A 22,319-nucleotide genomic window follows, 5' to 3' on the forward strand; every position below is an offset into this window, starting at 1 on the left:
ATTTAAACTAACTAGAGACCCTTTTAACTAACTACAGAACCCTTGTAACTAACTAGAGAATGCTTTTAACTAACTACTGACACCTTATAACTAACTGCAGAACCCGTTAAACTATTTCAAATGTCAGATTTGAAAGCTTATCTTTTTTTTCTACTTTTTTTCTGTGGTTTTTCTCCCCATCCCAATTTACCTCTTGTGCCAATTCTCCCTCCCCTGTCCTGATTTTTCCTGACTTTGCTGTGCAGGCGCCCAAACCGACCTGTAGGAATCGCTGTTCACAACGACCAGACTACCACCCTTCGACTTCCCACCCCGCCATTGAGTTAGTATGACAGCCGGCCCAAGCCGGAGGCTTATAGTGTTATGTGAGCAGTGAAATCATTCATTTTCAATTCATGTTGTAACACTGAAGCCCGACCAGAGCGTCTCGTGTAGAAGTAGGTATTACTGGATATTATATCTAGGATGTTGTCAGTCATGTGAACAAAAAGCCTCTGAAGCTCATTACCCATTATAGTCTATTAAAAACACAGATAAATGAATGGTGGCAAGTCTTTGCTTCCTAAAAGAGAGGGGGAAGGAATGAGAGATATGACCACTGACTGCTCAAGCCCTGTAATCTTTTCTTCATCCCTCCAATCACAACTGTTGCTTCCCTTGGACACACACACACACACACACACACACACACACACACACACACACACACACACACACACACACACACAGGCCCACACACAGAACTTCTATTAGCATTTCAGAGGAGACTCTCGTGCTTAGTGTAAACATATTTAAACCCTTTGTATAATGACGAGAGACCTTAGTCTACAATTATACCCTCAACACCTGTTTATGGCTTTGGTTAGAAAATCAAACCCAGATCATATAAACAAGAAACAGTGAGCTAAAGTTGAACTATTTATAAACTGTTTGTTATAAATGTAAGTGACCACATGTACTCTAACTGAAGGCCCAGTGATACTTTCTCAAAATATCTGCTATATTGACTCAAATAATATATATAATTTATATATTTGGTGTTACTGTATTGGGAACAAACCAACACACATTCAAACCAGCTGTTAAATGGGACCTGTTTATTGGACAAAGAGAAACCTCTGGGCCAGTCATATCAGCCAATGGAGAGACAGAATGTGCAGGAAAAAATAAAAATAAAAAATACATTTCAGCAGTGGAAGCAGCTAACAAAAAATACACGAGTTTAAGTAAAGAGCTGAAATAAAACGTGCAACATAAAAGTAATTTTGAAAACATGTGGTGGAGTTGGACCCATACAAAAGATCTCTTCCGTGGAACATTCATCTGGTTTTCTGAGGGGGGAGAAAGACATGTCTGGACAATGCAAAAGAAATAGCAAAATCCTAATGTTGCCGCGTACACGAGGACAAACATAAAAACCTCCTCACACAATTCCCCAAACCGTCATAAGACTCAAAACCGACTCAAAACCACACGCTCTAAATATTATCTTTCTACTGTTGTTTAGCAGAGCACATTTGGCAAAGGCATACGTTGCTCTACACAATTGAGATATAACACATTAACAATAAACCACGGTAACAATCTATAAAATACAAAACATGAGAATAGATTAACCATATTTATCAAAATGAGGAGTGGGTGGGTTGAAGGGTTGCATGTGTTACAGTTCTGGCAGGAAGCGTCGGCCAGGAAATGCCTCCCTGAGAAACTGGTGGCGCACTTCTTTGGTGCTGTGAGCGAAATGAGGACATCTGGGTTATTCCATCCTCACTGGCCTCTTCTACATCCCAACCTAAGGTCAGAGAGAGAGAGAGAGAGAGAGAGAGAGAGAGAGAGAGAGAGAGAGAGAGAGAGAGAGAGAGAGAGAGAGAGAGAGAGAGAGAGAGAGAGAGAGGGGGGGGGGGGGGCATGGAGGATCATAAACACATTATAAACATAAGCAATGACCAGATTTCATATTACGCAAGTTACCATTGCTAATTAAAACAAAAGCATTGAAAATTAGATTTTTTGTTGTAGCCCGTTACTGAATGAAAATGGCATTTGTCAGGTGTGTGTGTGTGTGTGTGTGTGTGTGTGTGTGTGTGTGTGTGTGTGTGTGTGTGTGTGTGGTGTGTGTGTGTGTGTGTGTGTGTGTGTGTGTGTGTGTGTGTGTGTGTGTGTGTGTGTGTGTGTGTGTGTGTGAGAGATGGTCTACAACATGGACTACTGATCCTGAACCAAATTGGCTTAAGAAAAAAGGCACAATCCAGTATCGATGACAGGCACAAATGGAAGAACTGGAACACTGTGCTGGTCAGGTACTCTGCGTACGATGTGCTCATGCAGACTGCAACATGAGATGTTCCTTCACGTGCACATTAACTTAAAGCTGCTTTCTTAAGTTAAGTCGTTTGTTCTTTGTTTTTTGGGGGCACTAACCTCTGAGAAGTAACAGATAAAGTGTGATATACATTAGGGATCGATATTATCGGCCGATATCGGCATTAAAATGTGATATCAGAAAATATCGGTATCGGTTTTCAAAAAAAAAGAAAAAAAACATATAACCTTTATTACCAGGCAAGCAAGTAAGAACAAATTCTGATTTAATTTATTGTCAAAAGTATGCATAATGTTGTGTTAATTCCACAACAAGAGATATGTAATGGGACCCTGCATATATCGGTATCGGTTGATATCGGTATCGGAAATTAAGAGTTGGACAATATCGGTATATCGGTATCGGTAAAAAAGCCAATATCGAGCATCCCTAATATACATCTTTCTTTAGTATTGAAGTCTTATAAGTAACAACAAATGTATTGCACCACTTTTACCACACAGGATAAGATAAGACATCTGCAAAAGACAAGTGCAATGTTGGTTCACTTTGTTTCAAAAGGTTATTATCTTGAATTTGTGTTTAGATTACAAACTTGTAGAGGTAATTTTATCTTCCCTAAACTACATGGTACAGCTTTAACTTAAAATAAATAACAATAATAATAATAATAATAATAATAATAATAATAATAATAATAATAATAATAATAATAATAATAATAATAATAATAATAATAATAATAATAATAATAATAATAATAATAATAATAATAATAATAATAATAATAATAATAATAATAATAATAATAATAATAATAATAATAATAATAATAATAATAATAATAATAATAATAATAATAATAATAATAATAATAATAATAATAATAATAATAATAATAATAATAATAATAAATAATAATAATAATAATAAAAATAATAATAATGAAGTCCATTCAAAGCATCTTGGGAGCTGTATGTAAACCCGTTCATGAATTAGCGTGTACCTGATGGCAGATCCACACTGGCAATGGGGATCTTGATCTGCTTCAAGGTGACCAGTATGCCAGAGAAGGGTTCCTTAACATCAGCAGCAGCCGTCTCCGGACCAAGGATGGCATCGATCACTATGTTGTAGGCATCATTGATCAACTGGACCTAAACATGTAAGAGATATACAGTATGATGAGGCAAATATATAGGAGAACTGGACCATAACCAAATTCTGAATTCTCATTGAGATAGATACTAAATGAATTTGGTCTGTGTAATTTGGCACTATCAAGAAGTGGTTCTGTTTAAATCAAACTGTATGAATCTGCCTATTGGGATATGGGCAAACCACAGGTGTAGGCCTACAGATGCAACACCAACACGGTTATTTTGGAGAGAAAAAGTGTTCATCTGTGCTGATGCTGCTCACCTCTGTGGGCAGATAGGACAGGAAGGGGATGTCCATCTTCTCACACTGAACCGTGAAGTCCTGGTGGAGGCTGTGGGCTGAACGTTTAGGGTAATAGATGGTGGGCTCATACTCCTGTAAAGAAGGGAGAGAGGGAGGGAGGAAAAAGAGAGCAAGAAAGAGGGCAAGGGGGGGGCACAAAACAGAGGGGGGGGGGGAACAATAGAAGAAGTTAATTCTGGGTCCAGATCCGGTCAGAAAGTTCACACTGACTGTGATTAAGTGTTTGAAATGTATTCATTTGACCTGTTGGTATTCATTTGACCTGTAGCACTGTAGCATGACAAAACCAACACATGATTCAGCCTGTGATCACCACTCTGTGGTTTCCTCCAGAGCATTCTCCTCATAGTGAGTGCTGAGCAGGATGCCGAGAAGAGTATAAATCCAGACACCTGTGACCTGAGAGGCCTGTGGTGTCAAAACAGCGACCACCCATGATCCAGGACCTCTGAATACACGGGTCATCCACATACATCTAAAACCTCAGGACCCTCTGTGTGAGCACTGTGTGATGTGTGTGTATGTGTGTCTGTGTGTGTGTCTGTGTCTACAGTATATGTGTGTGTGTGTACACATGCGTGTGAGTGATGTATAGCCTGTCTGATATTCTAGTCAAATTGGATATAAGGACAGTACTCAGATTCGGCAGAGGGTTCAGATTCTCCGCAGTTCTCTCTGATCTAGAACATGGGCTTGTTTGCTGTAGTGAAACAACGTGGATGTTCAGGAGATCAGGAGAACAGCGGGGTGGGATTGGTTCTGCTACACCGGGACTCGCAGTTCAAACCACACGAAGATTGTCATCGCAGTCTCGGTGCCTTCTGTACTCTCGGTTTTACGATCAAAGGATCGGTGGATCACGGCTCGCACCATAAAATATCGCCATTGACTCCCGGCCATTCTGCATTAGAATCGGTTAAATTGAGCGGATAATCAGACAATGGGGAAAAACGATTTCCAGTCTCACCTGGTCCAGAGTCTCGACTCTCGGGCCTCTACATCACATAAATTCTCCTTTAGAATCTGGCCGAGGTCCGGGGGAGGAAGTGATCTGTCAGTTCTTCAGACAGTCTACCGGCTCCTCTGGGACCATAAACCCATCAGGGCTCCGTGGCCAACGACCACCTGACGTCACCTCCACGGCAGGCGCCAGGGAACACAGAGCGAGCTGCTAAGCTGAGCACCATCCGCGTCACCTCCTGGGGGCATCAAAACCCCCGGCCCCATGCCGCGATGGCCTTCACACCAGTTACATCATCAACCTGAGACGACCCTCGAGGAGCGAAGGAAGCACCTGGGACGCTCTTTAATGCCACTGTGCGTGAATAGACCCGAAATGAGGCATGTGAGAGCAGCAAGTATGGGTTATGGGCAGGCCGTGCTGCTTTTCCTGTTGATGTTCAGGGTTACCGCGGTTACACTTCCTGTCTGCGAGGGATGATGGTCTCCAGGTGGGCCACTTAGAGTAGCCTTAGGTATTTGGCCACAGCGGCGGTCGTGGCTAGATGGTACATCCGCATTTAGTTTGAAAAGCAATAAACTTGGGAGTCACACAAATGTTTTTCATTTCGATTTTAAGGTTATGGTTAAGGTAAGGGTTAGGTTTATAAACAATAAGGTTAAGGTTAGGGTTAAGGTAAGGTAAGGGTTATGATTATAAACAGTGAGGTTAAGGTAAGGGTTAACAACTTTTAAGGTGAAAAATCTACAGAACGCGGATCACTTCTAGCCATGTCAGTAGTTATCATGAATGACCAATGTTACCAATGACCAAACAAGGATGTAAATGATGATAATGGTAAATGGTACTGCATTTATATAGCGCTTTTATCCAAAACGCTTTACAACTTCACATTCACCCCTTCACTCACACATTCACGGCGGAGGCAACCATGCTCATTGGGAGCAGTTAGGAGTTAAGTGTCTTACTCAAGAATACTTGGACACGCTGATGAGAGGAGCCAGAACCGAACCAGGGACCTTCCAATTACCAGACGACTGCTACTTCCTGAGCCGCTGTCGTCCCAGGTGTACATGGGGGGGGGGGGGGGTGTTGAACAGAACATCATGTCCGGTCCACCGAGAACAAAGGGCCGTGACTAATAGACACAGTGATTCATTGTGTGTAATATTTTGCTTTTCCATGTGTCCGATTGTGGAAAGAATCAATGACGTGTTGCCAGGTCCACTCATACATAATGCTATACTTGTGAGGACAGAGAGCTTGGGACTGATGCTAGAGGCAAGCTGGCCCTTTAAGCTGCAGATGATAAGTCATGTCTATGATCTGTCTAATCACATTCACAGCTCTGGATCAGGTGTGTGTGTGTGTGTGTGTGTGTGTGTGTGTGTGTGTGTGTGTGTGTGTGTGTGTGTGTGTGTGTGTGTGTGTGTGTGTGTGTGTGTGTGTGTGTGTGTGTGTGTGTGTGTGTGTGTGTGTGTGTGTGCGTGTGAGTGTACGTGTGTGTGTGTGTGTGTGTGTGTGTGTGTGTGTGTGTGTGTGTGTGTGTGTGTGTGTGTGTGTGTGTGTGTGTGTGTGTGTGTGTGTGTGTGTGTGCGTGTGCGTGTACGTGCGCATGCATGTGCGTATGTGTGTGTGTGTGTGTGTGTGTGTGTGTACATACATCATGCACATACATGTGTGTCCAACTGCTGGACTTCTGCACATGCAGACATGGGTCACCACATCACACAGACGCTTGAAACATACTATTACACCAAGAGGGCGCTTTGTAGTTCAAAGTACTGTTCCAAGTTACAAGCTCCAGGTAGGGCTACAAGTGATGTCCCTAACACATGTTGATCTTACCTACCGAGGTCAGCGTTATACAGAAAAAAATTCAACCATGCAGTTACTGATTATTGATTACCTGTTTCAAATTGCAATCAGTAGCGTAATCCACTGGAATACTGCAACTCAGTAATCGGAATACTTTCAGATACTCGGATATGTTATTTTGTCTCTAAAATCCATATAAATCAAATGGACAATATCTCAGTTTTATAGATTGTTTTGATTCATCTACAAACCATAATTGACTGTTAATTGACTGTTTGTGTGTATAATTTCAAAATCTAAATGACATTCTCCTCTCAAACATTTTCATGAGTAACGCAAGACTCTAAAGTATTTGTTATCTGATAAACGGTAACAGATTACAGTTACTGTTTATTTGCGACCACATTACAGTAATCCCATTACATTTACCATATTCACATAGTGGCCATTTTTCTCTCATGTCATACTCAGATTGGGATTCCTTTTCACCCTGTTCCAACCTTGGGACATAAGAGCAAAATGGCCGCTGTGTGAGAATGGTCAATGTAAACTGTTACTCCCTGACATTGATGCACGTTGCCTTTAAGAACCTCTACACCACAGCAGTCCATCCAGACCAAGAAAGAGAAGAATAATGCGATGGTCAGGCATACATAGCCTGATGATTTGTTTTCTTTGGATCAAAGTTATGGAGAAGTGCTTTATGCATTCCTGCACAGCAGTATAAAATATATCTCTCTGAGAACTAACCCTCCGACTAGTCCTTGGCCACGAGAGAGAGAGAGAGAGAGAGAGAGAGAGAGAGAGAGAGAGAGAGAGAGAGAGAGAGAGAGAGAGAGAGAGAGAGAGAGAGAGAGAGAGAGAGAGAGACTCCACGATGAGCTTTCGGACAGCTTACATAGCTTCTATCAACATGGTTCTAATCAGAGCTATCAATGTGCTGTAAATCTAGCGAGCCAGACACATGTGTTAGTTATATAGATGCATTCCATTCCAAGTCAAAGATCCCCAAAAAACACCCTACGCTTCCCTTCAAATAGAACGGAAACATACACTCAGGTAATCAAACCTCGTATCGACTGTGCATTCCAAAAATACTACTTGTTTAGATACTGGCCAGGTAATGGACTATGATGTATTGTAATCATTGAGACCTCCACCTCCTCCCAAACACTGCTAGTAATTCCCCCAGAAACCTTCATCGTATGGCTCAATGATATCATGAACATGACATCACGTTCCGGCTGCCAAATGCAAGACCCAGACAGTTTTAACGAGACATACAATAGCATGACGTCATGACTGTCTGAGTGCCCTTGTGGAGAAGGTAATGGCGATAATGGGGCTGAAATGAAATTCTGCAAAATATAAAGGGTCTATATAGATTATCCCCTATTATCAACACAAATAAAACTTAGTTGGAGTTTTTCTACTGCGATATTGTCCACGTGGCTGTCTGTGGGAGGGCCTGGCTCACCATGCTGTGTTGGAGTACACCGTGTATACTGATCTGCTGTGTTGGAGTACATCATATATATTATATTATACTGATATGCTGTGTTGGAGTACACCATATTATAGTACTGATCTGCTGTGTTGGAGTACACCGTGTATACTGATCTGCTGTGTTGGAGTACATCATATATATATTATAGTATACTGATCTGCTGTGTTGGAGTACATCGTATATATTATAGTATACTGATCTGCTGTGTTGGAGTACATCGTATATATTATAGTATACTGATCTGCTGTGTTGGAGTACATCATATATATTATATTATACTGATATGCTGTGTTGGAGTACATCATATATATTATATTATACTGATATGCTGTGTTGGAGTACATCATATATATTATATTATACTGATCTGCTGTGTTGGAGTACATCATATATATATTATAGTATACTGATCTGCTGTGTTGGAGTACATTGTATATTATATTATACTGATCTGCTGTGTTGGAGTACATCATATATATTATAGTATACTGATCTGCTGTGTTGGAGTACATCATATATATTATAGTATACTGATCTGCTGTGTTGGAGTACATCATATATATTATAGTATACTGATCTGCTGTGTTGGAGACAGTACATCATATATATTATAGTATACTGATCTGCTGTGTTGGAGTACATCATATATATTATAGTATACTGATCTGCTGTGTTGGAGTAGGCTACATCATATATATTATAGTATACTGATCTGCTGTGTTGGAGTACATCATATTATAGTATACTGATCTGCTGTGTTGGAGTACATCATATATATTATATTATACTGATCTGCTGTGCTGTGTACATGGTATATTATATTATACTGATCTGCTGTGCTGTGTACATGGTATATTATATTATGCTGATCTGCTGTGCTGTGTTGTATTTCATAACAACATGGTTGTAATTGTTGGATAAGTGTGTCAAGTGGTGCTTTTCAGTGTTCTACAATACAGCATTGTATGGTTGGCTGGTTACTCAATCACACTTCCATGTACCGCACAGTTGTCCACTTACGAATATGCGCAGGTGCCGGGCACACACCAGACCGATAGAGCCGTTCTGATCTGGACCGCAGATCACCAGCACCGTGGGCTGCTTCTTCCCCATGGTAATGAGAGGGTAGGCCTGGAGGGAGAGAAGGATGGAGAGAGAAAGGGAGCAAGAGGGAAGGAGAAGGTTAGAGAGAAAGAGGGAGTTTATGACTATCTGATCTAAACACAGTTGGCTACCATATCTGCATAAAAAATAGGGAAACAAGTCCAGGCACGCATTCCAGGTTTTTCAAATTGATTGGCAGCCTGAAATCATGACGTTTCGGTGAACACACCTTCTTCAGAAAATGGCTTGCATGAAGCATGAAGTGACCAAATGTATACAAATCAAACAGGAAGTGACAACATAGGAAGTGACAACACATTCCAACAAGACATCTGCACAAAATACAAAATACAACTTACAAGCACAACCTCTTCAGAAGCATGAAGCATGCAAATCAGAAAGATATATATATATATATTAGGGATGCTCGATATTGGCTTTTTTACAGATACCGATATACCGATATTGTCCAACTCTTAATTTCCGATACCGATATCAACCGATATCAACCGATATGCAAGGTTTCCCCCCCAAAAAACGGAATAACTTCAGGTAATTAACATTACATATCTCTTGTCGTGGAATTAACACAACATTATGCATACTTTTGACAATAAATAAAATCAGAATCTGTTCTTACTTGCTTGCCTGGGTAAATAAAGGTTAAATAAATGTTAAATAAAATATATATACTGTATATTACAGTATACCGATACCAATATTTTCCGATATCACATTTTAATGCCAATATCGGTAGGCCGATAATATCGGACATCCCTAATATATATATAGAGTAGGACTACATCTGAAACTACTGAAATATAAACACCCATGACCCATAGCAGCCGTCTTTAAATTATAAATATAAAGAATGATAAATGAAAATAAAGATTATTAATAAATAATCAAATGAAACAGGTCAAGACTTGCTCTAAACCCATGAATTTTAAGCCAGAAATATCATGTCCTAACTTATAAAGTGCCTTGCAACTGAGGTTGTGGTTGTAAGTTGTATTTTGTGCAGATGTCTTGTTGGAATGTGTTGGAATGTGCCATTTTCTGAAGAAGGTGTGTTCACCAAAACGTCATGATTTCAGGCTGCCAATAAATTTGAAAAACCTGGAGTGCGTGCCTGGACTTGTTTCCCTATTTTGTATGTAGTATCAGAGATTACAGCACCTAGTGTCAAGTCAAGTGAGGTGAGCGCGTTCTACTACTTTTTTCACATAAAAAAATAAAACTTTTTTCACTACCATATCTGCAACAATATTAGTCATAAATTATATCATTTCTGTCATAGATCAAAAGAAACGGTGTGCTGCCTTTTTATCAAAAGCCTTTGATGATGCCGACCATCCCCTCCTTCTACAGAGACTATATTATACAGACTGACTATGTTTCTTGTCATCTCTTTCAAAATGATCTTGAGATGTCAAGCGGTCCACCTGGGAAACATCCACTTTGCATCTTTGCCAATGGTGAGGAGGAGTCCACAATGCAACACAGCTGGCTGTAATGTGGATGCCTTCTAGCCATTACCGTCCAGTCTTTGGCAACACCGACATCAGTACCGCACCGGCAACCAACTAACATTAGCTAGCTAGCAGTATCCTGGTGATGTGGCAGTCTTTACATCAGCATTTTCTTCTTGATGTTTCCCCACTCAAAATGGTTGAATACTGTATGTGTTGAACATTGAGACACTAGGGCAAGTGTTACCAAGACAGGAGGGTAATGGCTAGAAGGCATCTACAACCGGGAGCGTTGCATTGTGAACTCCTCACATGACCCACCTGACACCTGGCTTCTCTGTACTACTGTACCTTCAAATCGGAGCCGGCTGTGTGAGGCAAATAATCCTGGGAGCCTATCATGGTCGCTATTGCAAATGACAAATTACACCTTTGTAATTACACATCAAGTTAACCGACGTGAGGGGAGAAGGGGGTGGGGGAGTTACAGAATATAAATATTTTTGAATCAGGCTTGATGAGATATTTACTTTTAAAGGGGACCTATTGTGAACATTGCATTGTTTTTTTCAGAATGAGGGGTTGTCCCAACATTGAGAAAATATTAAATATGTGCATTGTGCCTTTTCTGCTTGTTGCGACAAGAACCCTCAATCTTGAAATGAGCCGTTCAGAATTGCAGACACAATTGACGTAGCTAGTAGTAACACCATGTGCGTTTGTGCTTGTGAAATGGCCGGCTTGCTCATAAATCTTTTCTTTTCTACCAAAAGTTTAAACCTAAAATATGTTTCTGACAGTGTAAGTTCGATATGATATTGCTGGATCTTGAGTCATATTGAATCTGTGAAGTCTAGTCTGAAGTCTAGTCTTTGATCTGCATTTCATTCGAGGGTACAGGCTTGGGCTCCTTACAGGCAAATAAACAGCCCGTTGAGAACAGCACTGAAACAGAGGGGTATAAACATGTTTAGGGGACCTCACAGACCTATATTAACTAGTTGAAAAGGACTCAAATATGTCCCCTTTAAATTCCATGCAGATAATCTTGATGGGAAACTGGGGGATAGTAGACTTTTTTTGGTTGGACAGTAACAGAAACAACATTCCTGTGCTTTGTTGAAGCAATTTCCCTGTCAGTTTTGGATCATGGTGACGTAATTTATAGACATGCTGCAGTTTCTATTCCTACGCCCTTGGACTCTGTACATCACTCCGCCCTCACATTTATCACCGGTGATAGTTATGGCACACATCATTGTATTCTGCAAGTTAAGTTATACTTTTATTAATCCCCTTGGGGAAATTCGTCCTCTGCATATGACCCATCCTAACTACTTAGGCGCAGTGAGCAGCCACACAGTGCGGCGCCTGGGGACCAACTCCAGTTGTAATGCCAGTACCTTAGTCAAGGGCAATGGCAGGATATACCTAGCATTGCATGCATGTCTTTTTATGATGTGGGGGAAACCGGAGTACTCGGAGGAAACCCACACACACAAGGGGAGAACACAGAAAGGCCCCCTGCTGGAGTTTGAACCCAGATCTTCTTGCTGTGAGGCAACAGTGCTAAGCCCCGTGCCGCCAGAGGCCTCTGGCCGAGAGATGGGATACACATTGGCATCTGTTTATTTATGATGCCCTTATTGGAGATCTTCCACCTTGTATCACTTCACTATGGGATTGGTCCTTTGGACCTCATCACACTCGCTCCAGTGATTGGCTTAGACTTCAGGTCCCCAGAGTTTGCACTGAATCAGGGGAATCTCCTTTCAGCGTCTGTGCTCCACACATGGAACATTCTTCAACACACGTGAAAAATGTATTTCAAACTTTTAATTATTCTTGAAAAGACATTGAGGTTTCCTTCATTTGCAATGCTTTCGAGATTACAGGCATATTCAAAAAAGAGAAAAGAAAATCAGTTTAGACAGTTAATTATTGAATAATTTAATATCAATAAATAAATTGGTATCCTTTGTACTGAGTACCTCAGTCTATATTGTTCTTCTTCCTCTCTGTCTATTTAATTCATCATCGACATCATTGTGAATGATTTTATTGCAAATAAATAAAGGTTGAATGAATGTTTGATGGAAAGGATATGTGAGAGGGAGAGAGGTGACATATGAAGGGAAAACAGAATCCATTAGAGAACAATGGGGCAGAGCAAAGTGTGGGGTCATGAGAGATGATAGAGATGAGTCATCAGCGTAGTATTTATCCCTCAGAGGTGTGTAGAGAAGACCATTATATTCCATTATGCCCTGTGTCTCTGACTGGAGCATGCCAGGCATGCCAGGCCAGGGTGGAAACGTCACCAGGGCCAGTTTCGCTTCTGTCTATTATGAAAAGGCCCAATCTCGTTAAAATAACCCTGGCAGCAGTGGAAAAAATACCCGCATCCCACGCCATGGGATGCCTCTTTATAAATAACTCACTTTCCATCCAGGCCGTATTGCCCCAGTGGCCTGCTGGCATCCTTGTTTACTAGGCACACATTCCCTTGTAAATCACCTGCAACTTCTAGAATGAGACAGGAATTAGCCCGTGGACCTGCATCAAGCCAAGCGACTAATATTCTCTCTCCTAAATAGACACTTAAATAGAAGCTCTGTCTGTCTCTGTCTGGCATATTATTATTGCGTTTATTTATCGTAAAAAAATCATTGAGGGCTTAAAAAGACATTAATAATGTTACAAAATAAATAGAACATCAATTAAAACAAGTATATAAGTTAATAAAATACAAGAATCTACTAAAACAGGTACAAAGAGAGACAAAATGGTTTAAAATCATGGATTTAAAATGTTCAACATTAGAGTTCCAAGCGGTCGGAGCAAAGAAACTAAATCTTCAGAGCTCAGTACAAACTCAAGGGGCCTGCAGTGAAAGCCATTAGACCACATGTGGTATGGTCCAGAGGACCAATCTAGCATAGATGTGAAGACCACCCAGCCTTTCCATACAGGATGCAATGATGATATGATACATCCTAACATAAACATCATATGATACATATGATAAACCAGTAATAAACCTAAGAGCAGAATGAACAGCATCCAAGGGCTTAAGAGTAGAGGCACAGGCATGCCTATAAATCACTTCACCACAATCTGTTAGGATCGAGAGTGACGATAAGGTGAGGAGAGCACAATTGCAGAGAAGGATGAGGAAACAGAGACAGAGACGAAGGGTGATACTTAAATGAGGAGAGCTTTACTAAGACAAAACCAAAATACAAAACAAACACAAGGCACTGACACAGATACTAACAAACAGCGAGTGAAAACAAGAAAACGACAGGGGAAGACAGGCATGAACTCACTTGACATCAAAGGAACAAGGGAACGACACGGGGAGAACGCAGAGACAATGACACCACAACCACTTTACCAACCAACAAACAATATATACTGACACCAATTAACAATCACCACAGCTGGGGAGAGACAGGCACAGAACAGAACAAACAATCAACCACTATACAATAAGCAATACACCAAACAACACTAGCCAGGGAAACCAATTCACACCAGGGTGGGGAAGTTCAACAATAACACACACAGTGACATCCCATTAATTATCCCATTAATTAAAGTAAGCATGTGAGTTATCAAGGGTAGAATCAGTGTCTGAACCAACTGGCTCGTCTGGCCACAAGAGGGAGGTAGAGGACCACTGTCAGGAGGTAGGGGACCAGTGTCAGCTGGTAGGGGACCAGGTAGGCGACTACTGTCAGGAGGGAGGAAATGTTCACTGTCATTCTCACAACCGGCCCAGCAAGGGCCGGCCCTGGGGCCGTTACACAATCCATAACAGAGAGAGAAACAGCTTCAACAATCCTTTTCCTACACAGCATGAGAATATTTATTTTAGGGCTGTCAGTTTATCGCTGTCAGTTTAATAGATTAATTAATTACACAGCAAATTATCGCGTTATGAAAATTAACTCAAAATGAATTACAAACAAAAAAAATTACTTTTTTTATAATTATTTTTTGTATCTCAGAACGTAGAATACACATTTACAGACTTTTTTTTAATATGGTCCATTTGCATGTTCTTGGTATCTGATTCTAGGGACATCTATGGATCTCAGGGAATGTATTCCAGTGTCAGAAATTGTTATGGTTTGTAACCGACCCCAATCGCACAACACAAGACAGGTATGATGGTTTGCCAAGAAACAGATATTTATTGAACAACAGGGAAATACAGGGAAAAGGGCACTGTCCCTTTAAGGGAGAATCACAAATACAGGAATATAATATGAGGGGAAGGAAAGGTGCCTTTAAGAGGCGGGCAGGAAAAGGGAACACTAAGGGAAAGTAAGGGAACGCCTAAGGGAAGGTTAAGGGAACTAGAGACTAGGTAACCCAGGGGCAAGGAGAACTAGGGAGAGAGGACTAGGGACTAGGAGAGCTAGGGAAACAGGAGAAACGGGGACTAGGGGAACTAGGGACAAGGAACTAGGTGGAACTAGAAGGGGAGAAACTGGGACCAGGAACTAGGTGGAACTAGAAAGGGGAGAACTAGGGAACAGGAACTAGGTGGAACTAGAAAGGGGAGAACTAGGGAACAGGAACTAGGTGGAACTAGAAAGGGGAGAACTAGAGAACAGAGGGGACTGAGGCCCGCGGAGGCGGGCTGGGAAACAGGGAGGAACTGGGAGGACTGGTGGAAATCATCAGGGCCGCTCTGCAGGACAGAGGAGATAGTTAATGCACAAAAGGGAAAAAACAGAGCAGGTGCAGAACAGTCCAAATAACAAAGTGAACAAAGTAATAATATCTTCGTGTGACAAACACACAGGGGGAGATGTAAAGTCCAAAAATACTATTCTAAGTGAGAACCAAAAACAGAGGCATAACGCTGGGAGATGAAATGTCCAAACTAACTAACAGAGGCAATACGCTGGGAGATGAAATGTCCAAACTAACTAACAGAGGCAATACGCTGGGAGAGTGACATCACAATCAAAACTCACCCAGGCGTATGCGTAAAGGTACAGGAACAGCAGCGGGAACGGGGGCAAGGGCACTACGCTGAGTGAGTGACATCACAATCAAAACTCACCCAGCGTATGCGTAAAGGTACAGGGACAGCAACGGGAACGGGGGCAAGGGCACTACGCTGAGTGAGTGACATCACAATCAAAACTCACCCAGCGTATGCGTAAAGGTACAGGGACAGCAACGGGAACGGGGGCAAGGGCACTACGCTGAGTGAGTGACATCACAATCAAAACTCACCCAGCGTATGCGTAAAGGTACAGGGACAGCAACGGGGCGAGGGCATCGCCACCGGGTGGCTGGCTGTCCGAGCCGAGGAACAGAGTGCTGGAACAGCGGCGGTGACGAGGATGTCGTCCACCGGGTAGCCGCTGTCGGAGCCGAGGAACAGGGTGCTGGAACAGCGGCGGTGACGAGGATGTCGTCCACCGGGTAGCCGCTGTCGGAGCCGAGGAACAGAGTGCGCGCCACACCTTGGTGTGCGCGTCGGAACAGTGGCGGTGGCGAGGGCATCGTCCACCGGGTAGCCGCTGTTGGAGCCGAGGAACAGAGTGCGCGCCACACCTTGGTGTGCGCGTCGGAACAGTGGCGGTGGCGAGGGCATCGTCCACCGGGTAGCCGCTGTTGGAGCCGAGGAACAGAGTGCGCGCCACACCTTGGTGTGCGCGTCGGAACAGTGGCGGTGGCGAGGGCATCGTCCACCGGGTAGCCGCTGTTGGAGCCGAGGAACAGAGTGCGCGCCACACCTTGGTGTGCGCGTCGGAACAGAGAGACGCCTCGGGGTGCGTCTGCGAGGAGGAGTGTGCCAACTCGAAGGTCTGGAAGATGCGCGTCTGTGCGCTGGTACGGAGGAGCGTGCCAAGCTCGAAGGTCTGGAAGATGCGCGTCAGTGCGCTGGTACGGAGGAGCGTGCCAAGCTCGAAGGTTCTTGGAAGATGCGCGTTGCGCGCTGGTCTGGAGAGCGTGCCAAGCTCGAGCGTCCTTGGAAGATGCGCGTTGCGCGCTGGTCTGGAGAGCGTGCCAAGCTCGAGCGTCCTTGGAAGATGCGCGTTGCGCGCTGGTCTGGAGAGCGTGCCAAGCTCGAGCGTCCTTGGAAGATGCGCGTTGCGCGCTGAGGACTGGAGAGCGTCTGCGCTGGTCTGGATGTGCGTCAGGACGAACAGCTGCGCGGGGGTCTGTAGTGGAACGCTGGGGTGCCTCCCGTGGAAGTACAGGGAGCGCAGACCAGTCTCCCCCACAGGCAACGGCGACAGCTGGCGAAGGCTGGAGCAAACATCTCGACGCCGGAGAATGGAACAGAATAGGCAGACAGAGGATCTCCCGAAAGAGTCTAGATGTTTAGAGAAATGACTCGGCAAGTATACAACACGACCCCACGCCAAAACGAGGGGAAGCGCCCTGGTATTTAAAGCCCACAGGGGGACTAATTAGCCTGCCACCACAGGTGCGAGAGATAATAGAATATCAAACAGGTGTGGCCACTAAGGGTAAGGAACGAGAGGGTGGGGGCTAGAGAGAGTGAGTAGGGAATTCCTAACAGTAGGCTTAAAGAAGACAGAGAATAGGGAATTCCTAACAGTAGGTTTAAAGAAGACAGAGAAAAGGTAGTGAGCAGCGGGCAAAACCTCACAGTATCCCCCCCTCCAACGGGAGCCACCCGGCGACCCAAAACAAATACAGACAGAGTGGCAGGGGGCAAAACAAGACAAAAACGAAGGCACTGGCCAAGCCAGTAGGGGAAGCCACCACAAGAGTGGGGCTAGCAAAAAAAACAGGGTCGCCGAGGGGTAACTGGGGGAACTGGTCTAGAGGAACTGGGTCTAGAGAACTAGTCTAGAGGAACTGGCCTAGAGAATTGGTCTAGAGGAACTGGTCTAGAGGAACTGGGTCTAGAGAACTGGTCTAGAGGAACTGAGGGGCAAGCAGGGTAGCAAAGGGGTAACCATGGTAGCACCGGGAAAGGGCTAGCAGAGGGAAGGTTGCTGCCAGGGCACTGATAGCTACAGGGCCTATGCTAGCTGTACTGCTACATCAACATAGAGGCTGCGCAAGCTGCCGGAGCCAGGCTAGCAGAGGGAAAGGGTAGCTGCCAGGGCACTGATAGCTACAGGGCCTATGCTAGCTGTACTGCTACATCAACATAGAGGCTGCGCTAGCTGCCGAGCTAGGCTAGCAGAGGGAAAGGGTAGCTGCCAGGGCACTGATAGCTACAGGGCCTATGCTAGCTGTACTGCTACATCTACATAGAGGCTGCGCTAGCTGCCGGAGCTAGGCTGGCAGACAGGGCTGGACCAGCATGAGAGAACAAGCTAGCTGGAAGGACAGTCCTAGCTGTGGGAATACTGACCTTGCTAGCTGAAGGGCAGTCCTAGCAGTGGGAGAAACTACACAAAAAAGTGGAGGCCATGCAGAGGGACCGGGTTAGCTGCTTGGGCCTGGCTAGCTACAGGGCCTATGCCAGCTGCAAGGCTGCATTAACATAGAGGCTGTGCTAACAGCCGGGGCCAAGCTAGCAGACCGGGGCCATGCAGAGGGAAACTGGGTTAGCTGCCAGGGCATGGCTAGTTACAGGGCCCATGCCAGCAGCAAGGGCTGCATAAACATAGAGGCTGTGCTAGCAGCCGGGGCAAGACTAGCAGACAGGGGCTCTGCTGAGGGACTGGGTTAGCCGCCAGGGCATGGCTAGCTACAGGGGGGTCAAACAGGGCAAAACGGGAAGCAAACAGGGGAGCTAACCGGGGAGACTAACAAGCTAAACAGGGAAGCTAAACTGGGCTAAACAGGGAAGCTAACAGGGCTAACAGGGGAGCTAGAGGGGACAAGAAAAAAAAGGCAAACTCAACATACACAGTCTGTGCTGGCTGGGGTCGTAGACTTGGTGGGGTCGTACTGTTATGGTTTGTAACCGACCCCAATCGCACAACACAAGACAGGTATGATGGTTTGCCAAGAAACAGATATTTATTGAACAACAGGGAAATACAGGGAAAAGGGCACTGTCCCTTTAAGGGAGAATCACAAATACAGGAATATAATATGAGGGGAAGGAAAGGTGCCTTTAAGAGGCGGGCAGGAAAAGGGAACACTAAGGGAAAGTAAGGGAACGCCTAAGGGAAGGTTAAGGGAACTAGAGACTAGGTAACCCAGGGGCAAGGAGAACTAGGGAGAGAGGACTAGGGACTAGGAGAGCTAGGGAAACAGGAGAAATGGGGACTAGGGGAACTAGGGACAAGGAACTAGGTGGAACTAGAAGGGGAGAAACTGGGACCAGGAACTAGGTGGAACTAGAAAGGGGAGAACTAGGGAACAGGAACTAGGTGGAACTAGAAAGGGGAGAACTAGGGAACAGGAACTAGGTGGAACTAGAAAGGGGAGAACTAGAGAACAGAGGGGACTGAGGCCCGCGGAGGCGGGCTGGGAAACAGGGAGGAACTGGGAGGACTGGTGGAAATCATCAGGGCCGCTCTGCAGGACAGAGGAGATAGTTAATGCACAAAAGGGAAAAAACAGAGCAGGTGCAGAACAGTCCAAATAACAAAGTGAACAAAGTAATAATATCTTCGTGTGACAAACACACAGGGGGAGATGTAAAGTCCAAAAATACTATTCTAAGTGAGAACCAAAAACAGAGGCATAACGCTGGGAGATGAAATGTCCAAACTAACTAACAGAGGCAATACGCTGGGAGATGAAATGTCCAAACTAACTAACAGAGGCAATACGCTGGGAGAGTGACATCACAATCAAAACTCACCCAGGCGTATGCGTAAAGGTACAGGAACAGCAGCGGGAACGGGGGCAAGGGCACTACGCTGAGTGAGTGACATCACAATCAAAACTCACCCAGCGTATGCGTAAAGGTACAGGGACAGCAACGGGAACGGGGGCAAGGGCACTACGCTGAGTGAGTGACATCACAATCAAAACTCACCCAGCGTATGCGTAAAGGTACAGGGACAGCAACGGGAACGGGGGCAAGGGCACTACGCTGAGTGAGTGACATCACAATCAAAACTCACCCAGCGTATGCGTAAAGGTACAGGGACAGCAACGGGGCGAGGGCATCGCCACCGGGTGGCTGGCTGTCCGAGCCGAGGAACAGAGTGCTGGAACAGCGGCGGTGACGAGGATGTCGTCCACCGGGTAGCCGCTGTCGGAGCCGAGGAACAGGGTGCTGGAACAGCGGCGGTGACGAGGATGTCGTCCACCGGGTAGCCGCTGTCGGAGCCGAGGAACAGAGTGCGCGCCACACCTTGGTGTGCGCGTCGGAACAGTGGCGGTGGCGAGGGCATCGTCCACCGGGTAGCCGCTGTTGGAGCCGAGGAACAGAGTGCGCGCCACACCTTGGTGTGCGCGTCGGAACAGTGGCGGTGGCGAGGGCATCGTCCACCGGGTAGCCGCTGTTGGAGCCGAGGAACAGAGTGCGCGCCACACCTTGGTGTGCGCGTCGGAACAGTGGCGGTGGCGAGGGCATCGTCCACCGGGTAGCCGCTGTTGGAGCCGAGGAACAGAGTGCGCGCCACACCTTGGTGTGCGCGTCGGAACAGAGAGACGCCTCGGGGTGCGTCTGCGAGGAGGAGTGTGCCAACTCGAAGGTCTGGAAGATGCGCGTCTGTGCGCTGGTACGGAGGAGCGTGCCAAGCTCGAAGGTCTGGAAGATGCGCGTCAGTGCGCTGGTACGGAGGAGCGTGCCAAGCTCGAAGGTTCTTGGAAGATGCGCGTTGCGCGCTGGTCTGGAGAGCGTGCCAAGCTCGAGCGTCCTTGGAAGATGCGCGTTGCGCGCTGGTCTGGAGAGCGTGCCAAGCTCGAGCGTCCTTGGAAGATGCGCGTTGCGCGCTGGTCTGGAGAGCGTGCCAAGCTCGAGCGTCCTTGGAAGATGCGCGTTGCGCGCTGAGGACTGGAGAGCGTCTGCGCTGGTCTGGATGTGCGTCAGGACGAACAGCTGCGCGGGGGTCTGTAGTGGAACGCTGGGGTGCCTCCCGTGGAAGTACAGGGAGCGCAGACCAGTCTCCCCCACAGGCAACGGCGACAGCTGGCGAAGGCTGGAGCAAACATCTCGACGCCGGAGAATGGAACAGAATAGGCAGACAGAGGATCTCCCGAAAGAGTCTAGATGTTTAGAGAAATGACTCGGCAAGTATACAACACGACCCCACGCCAAAACGAGGGGAAGCGCCCTGGTATTTAAAGCCCACAGGGGGACTAATTAGCCTGCCACCACAGGTGCGAGAGATAATAGAATATCAAACAGGTGTGGCCACTAAGGGTAAGGAACGAGAGGGTGGGGGCTAGAGAGAGTGAGTAGGGAATTCCTAACAGTAGGCTTAAAGAAGACAGAGAATAGGGAATTCCTAACAGTAGGTTTAAAGAAGACAGAGAAAAGGTAGTGAGCAGCGGGCAAAACCTCACAGAAATACTGTGTCTGTTACTAGGCTTGAGTAAATTGTAATGAACCAAATGAGAATATCAATAAAATTTTATCTTTGACTGTGAATAACACCATGCTCAAATTGACCAGACCTGAAAAATCTAAGCAAATTAATAGATGGAAGATGATTAAACAGAAGGTTTTGTAGATACAGTACTGCATTCTGCCATCCGGACACATGCAATTTGAAATATGATTATAGAATATAGAATATCAGGCATAAAATGGTTATGCGATTAAAATGCGATTAATTAGATTAATTAATTACAAATCCTGTAATTAATTAGATTAATCATAATTTGTCGACAAGATTGTTGAATGTGATATTTGAATGTGAATTTGTCATCTATCCAGATACCAAGGTATGTACTGTATCTCTCATTGTACAGTAGACATATGAAAGTCTTCACTATCAATACATCTAGATCTGGAAAACAACATAAACTTATTTTGATGTGCATTCAATACAAGTTTAAGGTCATTACATGCAGCTTGGAGAACGTTCAGCTGAACAGAGTTGGCAATACAATATTGTATCATCTGCATATAAATGTGCATGGCAGTTGAATGAAATAATATTAATAATATAAATTGTAAAAAGAACTGGACCTAGAATTTAACCTTGTGGAACACCTTTAGTTATTGGTAAACAACTCTGAGTAGTTCCCAAGTTCACTGACTGCTGCCGATCCAGGAAATTCTGGAAACATGCACTTGAGTTAAAACCAACATTACTTAACTCTTTAATTGCCAGACCCGAGATATCTCGGGTTAACTCGCCATGCGTTGGCTGCCAGACCGAGATATCTCGGGTTCTGGTAGTTTTTTCTTTTATTCGATATTTCTATTCATTATTCATCCACTGACTCTGTGTTGCCATAGGAAAGGATTTTCAGATCGCCAAAGTGCAATACCGGCCACATCCTGCCAGATGGCAGTGTCGCCCACCCTTTGAAACCTTACTGTATATTTAACTCTGTGTTACACTCAAATGTCTCCGGGCACTATAAGTTTAGTAAGTCGCTTCATCAGACAACTTCGAAACGCATCTGGCACACTCTATCCATTGTAACGTTCTGGGTTCTCTGGCCTGTTGGCCTGAGAATCCTGCCACCATTCTGACGTCTGTCACTTGCTCTCTAATTGCCACTGATTGTCTTTGTTCCTTGAATTGCTGTCACCCTGTGGTGCATGTGGAATGTCTGGAATGCAGACTTAAATAA

The 22,319-nt window shown here is 44.8% G+C and overlaps 1 protein-coding gene across 1 annotated transcript in view; it reads right to left on the reverse strand.

Moving 5' to 3' along the window:
• yjefn3 (YjeF N-terminal domain containing 3) overlaps nucleotides 1-22,319 on the reverse strand; it is a gene marked incomplete at its 3' end in the record, with an annotated part of 228,993 nt that overhangs the window by 8,828 nt on the left and 197,846 nt on the right. The window contains 5 exon segments of the mRNA XM_084308435.1: nucleotides 1,668-1,763; nucleotides 1,766-1,795; nucleotides 3,333-3,483; nucleotides 3,749-3,862; nucleotides 9,097-9,207. Of these exon segments, the coding sequence (XP_084164561.1) occupies nucleotides 1,668-1,763; nucleotides 1,766-1,795; nucleotides 3,333-3,483; nucleotides 3,749-3,862; nucleotides 9,097-9,207 (502 nt within the window).

The sequence above is a fragment of the Notolepis coatsorum genome (genome assembly GCF_963971535.1).
Source record: "Notolepis coatsorum genome assembly, chromosome: 2".
NCBI lineage: Eukaryota > Metazoa > Chordata > Actinopteri > Aulopiformes > Paralepididae > Notolepis > Notolepis coatsorum.